This window comes from Drosophila pseudoobscura, chromosome 3 (assembly GCF_009870125.1).
Source record: "Drosophila pseudoobscura strain MV-25-SWS-2005 chromosome 3, UCI_Dpse_MV25, whole genome shotgun sequence".
In the NCBI taxonomy this organism is placed as follows: Eukaryota; Metazoa; Arthropoda; class Insecta; order Diptera; family Drosophilidae; genus Drosophila; species Drosophila pseudoobscura.
The window spans coordinates 5,624,010-5,635,084 of record NC_046680.1 but is presented as its reverse complement, the minus strand read 5'-3'; the positions used below and the strand labels follow the sequence as shown (position 1 = coordinate 5,635,084).

The following is an 11,075-nucleotide window of genomic DNA, read 5'->3' as shown; positions in this document are numbered from 1 at the left end:
AATAACGCATGGCGTTTTATTACGTTGTTTTGTTGAACTTTTTTACTAAAACCTTTTTTTAGACAAGATCCAATAAAAGCAAGTACTTAAAATAAGCCAGTCAAATAGGAAATAGATTAATTAATCGGATACAATTATGTGGGCATGACTGAGAGTTCTATCTAGCTAGTAGTATTGGACGGAATATCAAAATCGAGGAATATGATGGAACTTTAACCATTCGTAAGCATATCACGGTATATTTTGAAAATGATGCGGTATATATTGGTATATTTCTGAGGGTCAGACGGTATATTTTTTCGATGATTCCGCTGTCACTCTGCTGCCTACTTCCGCCTGTCAAATTTTTCTTTCTTTCCCAGCCACGACGAGCGACGAGCGACAGCATGAGGTACATTTGAGTGTTGTAAATATGCGTGAATTAGCCGTTTTTGTGGTGCCGAAATATGTGAAAAGTGCGGCGGGGCGGTGGTGCAGCACGGCCCGTGCCACACAACATGAGTGCAATTAAATTTGCGGCCAATAATTGTGAAATGTCTTGAACGTACTCACACATGCAGACACACACACAAACACAAAGGCGCAGAAACAAGCACGCTGTTTTCGTGAACTAATGCTTGTCCATTATTTGCAGTTCTCTAAAGCTCCAGAAGAGGCTCGCAGCCTCTGTACTGCGTTGCGGCAAGAAAAAGGTTTGGTTGGATCCCAATGAAATCAACGAGATCGCCAACACAAACTCGCGTAAGTGCTGCTCGCCGGCTAGATATAGGCTCATTGAATAACCATCTGATGGCCGCCTCTTGTCTTCCAGGTCAAAACATACGCAAACTGATCAAGGATGGTCTGATCATCAAGAAGCCCGTCGTGGTGCACTCCCGCTACCGTGTGCGCAAGAACACCGAGGCCCGTCGCAAAGGTCGCCATTGCGGTTTCGGTAAGCGCAAGGGTACGGCAAACGCCCGTATGCCCACTAAGCTGCTGTGGATGCAGCGTCAGCGTGTGCTGCGTCGTCTGCTGAAGAAGTACCGCGACAGCAAGAAGATTGATCGCCACCTGTACCACGATTTGTACATGAAGTGCAAGGGTAATGTGTTCAAGAACAAGCGCGTCCTTATGGAGTACATCCACAAGAAGAAGGCCGAGAAGCAGCGCAGCAAGATGCTGTCTGACCAGGCCGAGGCCAGGCGACAGAAGGTGCGCGAGGCCCGCAAGCGTCGTGAGGAGCGCATTGCCACCAAGAAGGCAGAGCTGGTTGCCCTGCACGCCAAGGAGGACGAGATCGCTGCCAAGGCTGCCGCTGCGGCTCATTAAGGAGTCCACGCTTCGCTAGTCGAGGCACATAATATTGATAGTAATTGTTTATCAACTGAATAAAACAGAAACTTTAGTTTGGCGGAAATGATTTTGTACAAACACGAAAACCCATTTTTCCATGATTTCCAATGCGTGCTGCAGGACAAGGATAACCAATAAGAAGAGTTCGACTCTGTTTGGAATCAAATTCAGTATCCGGCTGGGCTAAGCATATAATCTAAAATTTTTTTGAATATTTTTATAAACATTTTAAAAAGCAATAACTTCATTAAAAATTTGTTATGGGCGGTTTTGGAGAGAGCCGATAGGTATCAGGGCTGGAGATGAGAGAGACAGCGGCATCTATAGTGGATCCTGGGAAGCAGTGTCAGAGTTGCGTGGGAGAAAAGGAAACGGGGCGAGGAGGAAGAAAGGAGGAGTTTCCGAATGAGAATAGTGGAGGCCACACGTGCCCTGAAAGAAAAAAGGAAACAAAATTGGTGATCGTGGAGACGACGATCCCACCAAGACATCAGCGGCAAGCCTCAACATCAGCAGAAGCGGCGGACATCGGCAGCAGCATCCCGGTACTGGCCAGGCCGGAAAACTGGTGCGAGAACCGTCAGCGGAGCACCGACACCAAGGAACCGTCCGCGGAGCACCGACTGGAGACACGTTTCTGTCCACAGAGATGAGAGCGAGAAGAAGAGTGGGACCCTGAATATGAAAAGGGAGCGCTCTTGGAAGGTGGCGCTCATGGAAGGGTGGGACCCTGCTAGGGATAACGAAACCAACTATCCCCGCTTACGAAAGTGCCAACGAGGAGAAGTCTGTCCTATAAATTAGATTTGTTTTTTTTGTATGTTTTTTGTTTGTTTTTGTTTTGTTCAATCCGTCCCCTGGATTATCGGGTCGGAAACACCCCTGACTTCCCCGTGAGCTAGCTGGGAACGATCGGCCAGGGTGGCAAAGAGGCGGATCATAACAAATGTACTACATCTATTGCTATGTGTTTCGATAAATACACAGCAACTCTGATACGTTATATCTAGATATGCCCATATTTAGTGACTAATTTTAGTTGACTTCAAAAATCTTATTGTACATCACTACAGTGCAACCAGTAGCTGCTACACATTTTTTTCTTTCTTAAAATGATGCTTAAAATGAATTCCAAGGAATTCTTGGAAAAAAATCTAACGCGGCATTACCGTAAGTACATTGAAATTAAGGAGCGGGATAGAGCAGTATATGGTAAGCATTTTGAGACCCTTCACACAACACTATTTCGGATACTACAAAAAGAACATCCAACGTTGGAGCATCTCATTGTGGAATTCAATTTGGAAGGTAACATTTATTCTGTGCAACAGCATATAGTGTTTTTTCTCTTCCTATAGGTTTGGAGCCTTCATCAAGGGGTCGATTTGTCCTCTAGTAGTGTATGCATTTTTGATTTCACCCATTTTATAGTTCGCTTTGGACTGGTTAGTCACAATAGTTAGACTCGTGCGATAATAAATTTGTATACCATAAACCGGGTTGAATCGCGCGTATCAATACCGGGAAGCCGTAATAAAAACCATTCTCTGCCCCGCCGTGAACGACTCGTGTCCGCCGTTTCCGCGTGATTAATTCGAATAGTGTTTACTCTGCTCTTGCAGGAAGCTCGGGTGATATGTTAAAGATCGCGAAACCCAACGAATTCGATTTGGTATTTAAGCTCCGTATTCCGCATTACCGGGAAATAATCGTGACGCGAGATTCGGAAATGCCGGGCAACGTTTTACTCGATATAACGCGCGTACTTCAACTACTCAAAAGCGATCCCCGCGAGGATCAACAGAATATCCGCCGGCTGTTAAAATCTCTCGTAAACGCTCAAAACTTCCTCATCGTGGAAAAGCTGCACCACTGGCTCCAAAGCCTATTCAGTCGCACTCTCAACCGGCTCGATCATCGGATCGTAGTGGATGGCAAGGCATCTAAGTTAAAGTATCGCACTTGTGGGCCGGCCCACACCATCGAGGTCGAAGGAATGGAATATTCGGTTGATTTTGTGCCTGCCATCCGACTGGATGCCGAGCAGAACGTGTTTCGGACCGAACAGTTGAATTACCACGCGAACATACACTACTGGGATGCGATACCCAAACCATTAAAAAAACCGCTCATAACCGAAAGTATTTCATTTCGATCTTCCTTTTACGATGCCGAGAAGGCGATGTTAAGGGGTAAACACGAAAATTGCCGGAATGTAATCAAGTGCATTAAGAAATTTCGCGATGTTCAGACGAATTTATACAACTTAAAGAGCTATTTTATTAAGACTCTTTTTCTTTGGAAGATTAGGTTCGAGCCGGAGTCTTACTGGTACAAGCCGCTTACAGTCATATTGATCGATGTATGTACAATGAGTAACAATTCTCAAATCCGATCCCCACTTTCTGAGCCACACAAATCAATTGTAGATGTTTGAGGAGTTGACGGATCGTTTAATGCACGGAAGACTAGACTACTTCTGGGACCCCAAGCTAAACATGCTGGATATATATTCAAGGAATCAAACAATAGAAATGTTTCGATGTGTCCAAGGAATGTCGGGCAAGCTAAGGAGGGTGGCTAAAGCTAGAAATCCCACATATCGCAGTTTGTTGAGTGTTCTGCAGGCTTTCAGCAAGTGACCCCAAAAAGTAAACCGGATTTTTGCTCTAATTAAATTATATTTCCCACAGGTCACAGAGAGGAACGCATTGCTATCCCTCGCTGTTACACGAGAAAGTCTCATCAAAAATGTCAAAGCAATAGGTCCTGTATTATCCCCCAGGAGATTATAAATTTTACAACCGGACCAAAAAGAAAAACTGAAAGAATACAAATAGGAGCATCTACATTCTTAGATCCCGAGCTGAAAAACTTCGATATCTATAAAAGCGTTCAAACAATGGAAAAGTTCCGATGTGTCCAAGGGACAGTGGACAAACTTAGAAGGGATGCTGGGCATACCATATATTGCAGTTTGTTGAGCGTCCTGCAGGATTTCAGTAAGCTAATCCCCTATAGTTAACATGACTTGTGCCCTCAGTAAATTGTATTTTCGACAGGTCACAATAAGGAATGGATTGCTATCCCTAGCTGTTACCCGAGAAAGTCTTATCCCAAGCGGAAATGCGTCAAGCGCCTGAACAATCACTCCCAATGATGCCGTCTAGGCAATGGGCCCTGAATTAATCATGAGGAGATAACATTTCTTTCTAAAACTGGATGAAAAAACAAAAACTGAATAACAAGCTTCGGCTTGGTTTCGCTAGGGCCACTTGATGATGCAACCATTGCATGTCAACGTCCTAATAAGAACAAGATTAATTTGGAGTATCTCGCACTCACAGACCAATTCATTATTTTGGGGGCGCATATCAATTAAGACCTGGGCTCTCCTTCTCGAACTTGCGTAGCTTCGTGTGCCTGCCAATTGGTTCTGTGATGTATTTTCTCCACATTTTAACACTTTACGTTCCTCAATATTCAAGAGGAAACATCGATAGTGACAGTAGGGCGCCTTATCGTATTTGGCGCCTACCACTCGCCTCTTTTGGCTCTCTTCAAAAAGGTAAGGCACTCTCTAAATCGGGTACTGAATTGGTAGCAACAATGAATCTCATTCCATACTTTTAAATTATGTTCTTTATTTACTGTACTTGGATCGACATAATGTGATGATTGGAGCTGCTTTTCCCAAAACATTGAAAAGGTGAACCCACTGGGAAATGTACGCTATGTTCAAAATTCAAAATTGCATGCGTCGAAAAGTATACCACCATTCAGGCTGAGCCACTTTAACGGCCTAAAGCTGGAGACATTTGGACAGCCGCTAAGAGTGAATATGCCGCAATTATTGGGGAATGTAATTCAAAGTTTCTTATCGATTTCAGCTGATTTTTAAAATCTTTTATCGATAAAATACCGAAATATACCGACTTTTGTTCAAAATATGCTGTAAATATACTGACAAATTGACGAGGGTATTTAACGTCACACTGCCTGTCACACTACTGTGTATTTAAAATTTTTGCTCGTTGGCTGAGGTTGTGGTCGTCGTCGTCGTCGGTCTAGTTGTGGTCATCATTGTCCATTGTCAGCGTCAGCAGTCCAGCAGTTCAGCAGCCGTGCGCGTGCAAACTGTTTAGAATTCTGATATATAAATTAATTGAATCGGGCAAGATCATCAGCCATAGGCCGTCCGCCTGTCTAATCGAACACCGTGCGTGCGTGAATGCAAATTTTTTGGCATAAAACGGCCGCGACTTCTTGAAATCAGCGCAATAGCAATCGCGCCGGGGCAACAGACAGTACAAGCTATCCAGCCACTAACTAAACGACACTAAGCTAAGCAAAACTAACTAAAACAAGAGCTGCATATCTAACTGAACTACCTGTAACTGCAGTTGGACAGCGCATTTCGTAATCCAAAACCAAAAGCGAAGCAAGAATACGGGTCCGAGAAACAGCTGAAGGCAACGTAACGCCAAGTGAAAGTGCGCGTGTATTTGTGAATAGCGAAGGCAACCAGAAAATTTCTTATATCAATTATAACCTGCGTTTGTCAGCAGAAGCATCAGAAGCAGAAGCAGCTCAACACAAGAAAATTCACAATGAGCGGATACACAGACCTCACCAAGCTGGAGACTAGTCGGTAAGCCACGAATCCAGTTCGCTAGTTAAAGTGCTTAAGTTCAATTTAATCAAAACGATGCTAAATTGGTGGAGAGCAGAGTGGTGCAGCGGGGCAGACAGCCATAAATTCCTCTCTTTCTCTCTCTCCCTCTCAGCAGCACCAACCGCACCCCTCCATATGTTTTCTCTTTCGTTTGCACCGAAAACGAGATACAAGAAATTTATCGTACGATTTTGTTGGACGGGTGGACGGACGGTTGGACGGACAGGCAATTCAAACACGAAAGAAAAAACCAAGCCACCGCGCTGCCCGCTGCCCGCTAATATGACACAATCGGCTATATCTATATATCGTACCAACCTCTCTGCTCTCTGAAATATGTAAACGCTGCCTGCGAGCGTCTGTCTGTGGCTACGTACATATGTACATGCATGTACATACGTACATATTTGAGCGTGTTGTTTGTTTAAACGTTTTAACTAAACTAATACCAGAGCCAAAGCGGAGATCAGCGATAAGGGTTTATCTTTGCGGCGGCAGTCACTTCCTCCGTCCGCTATAATCAACGGACACCTCGCCTGCCATTTACCGATAATAGTTATTACTCATCCACGAACATACGATGGCTATACATATTTGCCACATGAGCAGACCAGGCCTAGCCCGGCCCTCCTCCTTGGTAAATCACAACAAAGTTCTCTGATTCACAGTCTTGTGTAAATACATACGTACATATGTACGTTCGTATGTAAATGTGTATATGTATGGATAGTTTTGTGTGTCACCGCTATTGTATTACTATTACTAACGACGCTTTTGTGGCAAGTGTCGCCTTGAACAGAAACTTACGGCGAAACCCATCTTCGTTCCCCCCGCACTTTATGTGTGTGTGTGTGTGTGTGTGGTCGTTGGCCAGTCTCGATCGAAGCTAGAATATCAAATTGGTAGTACGCGGGGGCGGCCATATCAAATATCGATTATGTTTAGTAGGTCCGAACCCCAATACCGCCACAGTGGTGGAGGTCAGACGAGGGGCCAAGTCGTAGTCAAGCTAAGGCAAAACAAAACCAAAAAATATTGGTCAATTCGGTTCAACAAAAAAAAAGAGTGTATTGTAAACATACATACATATGTATATGTTTATATGTATATGACCATTGCCCAACGTTGCAAATACGAGAAATACCACAAAAACATACCAATCGCAGCCGCAGCAGCAGCAACAGCAACAAAAACAAAAACAACAACAATCACAGAGAGGAGCATCGCATCGCCAAACGATTTCATTCATCACACGCTCAGCTGAGAGGAAGAAGAGGGAGAGATGTCATCAGTTGAAGAGCAGAGCAGCAGCCGCCTCTTGCTCTAACAATTGCCCGTACAGTTGCTCAGAAACATCACGCCACACGCAACACACACACACACGATTCCTAGTAAAGAGAAACCCGCTGTACAGTCAAAGAGAGCACTAGAGCACCATAGTTTGAGCGTAACGGCCACCGCTCTCTTTTGTGGCAAGAGTCAGCTTGTGAATGCTGCAACCCAACAACCCACCACCACCCACTGTCTGCCGTCACTGAATGAAAATAATCGCCTGATTTCGGTGTTGTATGCGGTACATGCCATTTCTCTGCCGCTGTCTCTGCTTCTTCTTTTTTGCGCATGTCGCGTGACGCCGCGACTCGTCGCCTCCTCCTCAGCTTAGCCCAATTCTCAGAGTCAGGCGGCCCAGCCAGCCAGGTGTATGGCAGGGGGGGCAGAGGGGAAGAGAGCTCTTTATTATTATATCAGAGACGGAGATGGAGCCGATGGCTGGTTTGTTCATGCTGCTCTCCAATTGGTTGGCTCAATGTGGCGTGTTCTTCATGCCGGCATTTCTTCTTCTTGCATGGCCAGAAAGAGGGGATATGAAAAGGGAACAATAGGGACTAGCTGGCCTGCAAACCATTGTTGTATTTATAACAAAAGGTCAATAGCGCGGACACTCCCGCTGACTGGCGTGCGGCCAACATTCGAGTGTCGTATCGCCTGATTAGAACCATTTAAGTAAATCAACCCACAGGGGTGGTGACGATGCACTGTCTAACATTCCTCGCAAATAATTGAAACTAAATTGAGATGATTAAACAACAATCAAATAAATTACAGTGTCGACCCTTCCCACCTCTGGGGATGGGGCGGGGGCTGGGCTGTGCTGGGCTGGGCCTGGGGCCTTGTCTATTCGAAATTATGTGCATCACAAGTGTCCGAAGCTGGCAATCGTTGATAAGATGATAATTATTTTTGCATTCCTACGCTCTGTCTGTCCCTCCGCGATACCCTCTGTCCCTCTGCGATTGGAATTCAATGCTCAATTACGTTAATTAGTCATTTGTGTGAATGAATACTCGTAGGAAACGCTGCCTCTCCCCGTCCTGCCCCTAGACCAAGTTCCAAGTTCTCTGTCCCTGGAACTGTGCCAGACAAACCTTGACACAAGCGGGTCTGCCACTTGTTCTGCTTCTGCCTCTGCTACTGGTACCTACCGATATCTATCCATCTATCAGTCGGTCAGCCGTCAGAGCACGCAGTGGTCGCGTGGCCCGCCCCCATCCCTCACACTCTGTTACATGCATACATATGTACATATGTATGTATGTGCTTTCCCATACTGGGGAGACTCTGGGGGTAAGAGGTCTTGAATGGCGCAGTCTGAAAACTGAAAACTAAATTTATATCAGTTGCTCGCTTTGTCGCGCCGTCAAATACAATAGTTGCGATCACGCGGCTACCCACTGGCTGGGCTGTCGCTGTCCCAATCTTAAGCCAAACAAGCAGCAGATACAGATACGCAGCTGGTACTTGCTCCTCCAGCTGATTCGTCGTCTGGGGGCTGTCTGGCGGCGATAAGCCGGGTCGGGTCGGGACTTTGGTTCGTACTAGTTTAAGCTCTCGCCCTGGGGGGTTAATGGCTGTCAAGTGCTTGCGAGTTGCGAGTGATTTTTTATGGAGCTTGACGGGGGGAATGACTGTTACGCGATCCCAACGTGAAATTAGCTCTTAATGAAAGACCCCGCTCTGACCGGCGAGAGTTGCATAAGGTGTCCGTTCGTAGCACTCTACTTTGCTCCAAGCTGCGATTCCAGCTCTAGGGAACTAGGGAACAGACTCTCTTCCAGCGCTCGCAGTCCCAGCACGTGGCTGGGTCAAATTGGCTTTTACCTCCAGAAATAGAAATCTTTCGGTCTGTCCGTCCGTCTGGGCTTTGTTTTAGACCCGCACGAGCACTTTCAGGTACAATAGCAGGCACCGCCAGGGCGGCGGACGGCCAACAGGTTTCTCTATTTTATACAAATTCAATTTGCGACAACGATTCACTAATTTGCATAGAAACCAATTCATATCTGTCATACGCCACGTTGTCCAAGCGATTGGGCGGCGCACCCATCCGAAAGAAAGAAGATTTCGGCTTTCGAGTGGCGGAAGTCTAAACGGCGCAGACTTAACGACGCTTGAGAATGGCCAGCGTCTGGTGGGGTCTAGTCTGATGTGGCATGGGTCCCCAATTATGGTATCTATTGTCTCAAACTGGTTTCCCCCCACATTACTGGTTAGCCGACTCAACTCAAGATCATCTTTATCATCGTTCTGCTTCTGTTCTGCTCATTTCAGGAACTGCCTGCGCCGCATCGCCCGTCACGATGAGCAGCAGTTCTCCAAAGACAGCATCGTCAATGTGATGGAGAAGTTTGTGAAGACTGTCAACATTATGGACGACACCATTTTGGTGCCATGCAGACTCATGGATCGACAGGTACAGCATGGCATCCGACCCTGATGCTATCTCCCCAAACTCTTGCCTCCCCTCCCACATAATCACAGCCCCAACTGATGTATGCCACCCTCTTTGCTTGCTTGCTCTCCCGCAGATCGGTGACAGCACTGACATTATACCAGCCTCGGGCAAGGACACTACCGCCAACCAGCTGACACAGAGCTCCAGTGCCCAGGGCAAGCGGGGAGCGGCCCACTCGAAGAACGTGCACGAGTTCCTCAGCGCCTCCGAGCTCTTCAATCTCTACAGCATGCTGAACGCTCTGAAAAAGGATCTGCTATGGACCGCTAATCAGGAGGATGATGAAGCTGTCGAGATGGAGTCCCACCAGCAGCAACAGCGCACAGCCAGTCCCGTTGCTAATTCCAGCGAGAGCAAGACTGAGTCCAACCCCTCGAGTACAACATCTGCATCGAGCAGCATCAAAGGTCATGTGCGACGCACCTCCACCGCCTCAATGATGTCCACCACCTCTGTGAGCAACATGAGCGACTCGGACTCTGACATCTCGCAGGAGAACGACTCGGGCCTGGAGTCTGATGGCAACAAGAGCGACCATGCCCAGAGCAGCGACGGCAGCGACATTGTGGACGACGCCTGCCACAAATCGAAACAGGCCTCCGGGGACAAGGCCACGGAGCTGGCGAAACGCTGCCGGAGACACCTGAACGGTCTGTACCAGTGCCTGGAACAAATGACAGAGGCGGCCAACTATCTAACCGCCAGATACCAAAGTGATATTGGGCCCGTCTAGGAGTTCCAACTCAACACCCTCTCCTTCTTCTCCTTCTAAATCTAATCCTTCGAACTGGTCGGGGCTAATCTTTACACCATATATATAGTCTGTTTAGTGGGCGGGTCTGTTTACTCTAATTAGTATCGATCGAAGCAAAGGCGAGGTCTTTCTCCAACTGTTCGAGTGTCTCTATCCATAACTATATCTATTTCTATGCCTACACCTAAAACTATATGTAACGCGGGGGGTGCTATGTACGTGTGACACACGGGGATTGTATATGTGTGCCAGAAGAAGATTGTATAAATGTAAAACAGTTTGTAGTTGTAATATTAGATAGTGCAGCAGCAACTAAAGCAACAACCAATACATTTTCTATTGTTAAACTTGCAACCATTTCGGCTATCTATGTTTTTCTCTTTCTATCTGTATCGGGGTGTAAGGGGAATCGAAACGAGTCACAGAAAGCAAAGCGCATCAACTCTTAGCATTCGTCCGGTCGCCGCATTACGCTACGGGTTTGGGGCCCAACTGTACTCAAGTCAAATCCTATTTTA

At 46.4% G+C, this 11,075-nt stretch overlaps 3 protein-coding genes across 3 annotated transcripts; all 3 read left to right on the top strand.

Annotated features, from left to right (window-relative positions):
* The first annotated feature begins 286 nt into the window (after window positions 1-286).
* RpL19 (ribosomal protein L19) lies at window positions 287-1,421 on the top strand. The gene is made up of 3 exons (XM_001360233.3): window positions 287-391; window positions 635-741; window positions 812-1,421. Exons 1-3 carry the CDS (start codon window positions 303-305, stop codon window positions 1,309-1,311), a joined length of 696 nt encoding a protein of 231 aa, XP_001360270.2. The 5' UTR covers window positions 287-302; the 3' UTR covers window positions 1,312-1,421.
* Window positions 1,422-1,566: 145 nt separating this feature from the next.
* cGlr2 (cGAS-like receptor 2) lies at window positions 1,567-5,680 on the top strand. The gene is made up of 4 exons (XM_001360232.4): window positions 1,567-3,697; window positions 3,765-3,969; window positions 4,029-4,337; window positions 4,398-5,680. The coding sequence occupies exons 1-4, from the start codon at window positions 2,972-2,974 to the stop codon at window positions 4,493-4,495; spliced, it is 1,338 nt and encodes a 445-aa protein (XP_001360269.4). The 5' UTR covers window positions 1,567-2,971; the 3' UTR covers window positions 4,496-5,680.
* On the top strand, window positions 5,352-10,911 carry LOC4803561 (dentin sialophosphoprotein). Its single transcript, XM_001360231.4, has 3 exons — window positions 5,352-5,986; window positions 9,620-9,761; window positions 9,877-10,911. The coding sequence occupies exons 1-3, from the start codon at window positions 5,946-5,948 to the stop codon at window positions 10,534-10,536; spliced, it is 843 nt and encodes a 280-aa protein (XP_001360268.1). The 5' UTR covers window positions 5,352-5,945; the 3' UTR covers window positions 10,537-10,911.
* The last annotated feature ends 164 nt before the right edge of the window (window positions 10,912-11,075 follow it).

Bases quoted from the DNA above. Each gene is read 5' to 3' on its own strand.
- RpL19 (XM_001360233.3), top strand. From the start codon at position 303: ATGATTCCGCTGTCACTCTGCTGCCTACTTCCGCCTGTCAAATTTTTC. The intron at 392-634 runs GTACATTTGAGT...CATTATTTGCAG, and splicing joins GCGACGAGCGACAGCATGAG to TTCTCTAAAGCTCCAGAAGA. The intron at 742-811 runs GTAAGTGCTGCT...CTTGTCTTCCAG, and splicing joins GATCGCCAACACAAACTCGC to GTCAAAACATACGCAAACTG.
- cGlr2 (XM_001360232.4), top strand. From the start codon at position 2,972: ATGTTAAAGATCGCGAAACCCAACGAATTCGATTTGGTATTTAAGCTC. The intron at 3,970-4,028 runs GCAAGTGACCCC...TATTTCCCACAG, and splicing joins GAGTGTTCTGCAGGCTTTCA to GTCACAGAGAGGAACGCATT. The intron at 4,338-4,397 runs GTAAGCTAATCC...TATTTTCGACAG, and splicing joins GAGCGTCCTGCAGGATTTCA to GTCACAATAAGGAATGGATT.
- LOC4803561 (XM_001360231.4), top strand. From the start codon at position 5,946: ATGAGCGGATACACAGACCTCACCAAGCTGGAGACTAGTCG. The intron at 5,987-9,619 runs GTAAGCCACGAA...TGCTCATTTCAG, and splicing joins ACCAAGCTGGAGACTAGTCG to GAACTGCCTGCGCCGCATCG. The intron at 9,762-9,876 runs GTACAGCATGGC...GCTCTCCCGCAG, and splicing joins GCAGACTCATGGATCGACAG to ATCGGTGACAGCACTGACAT.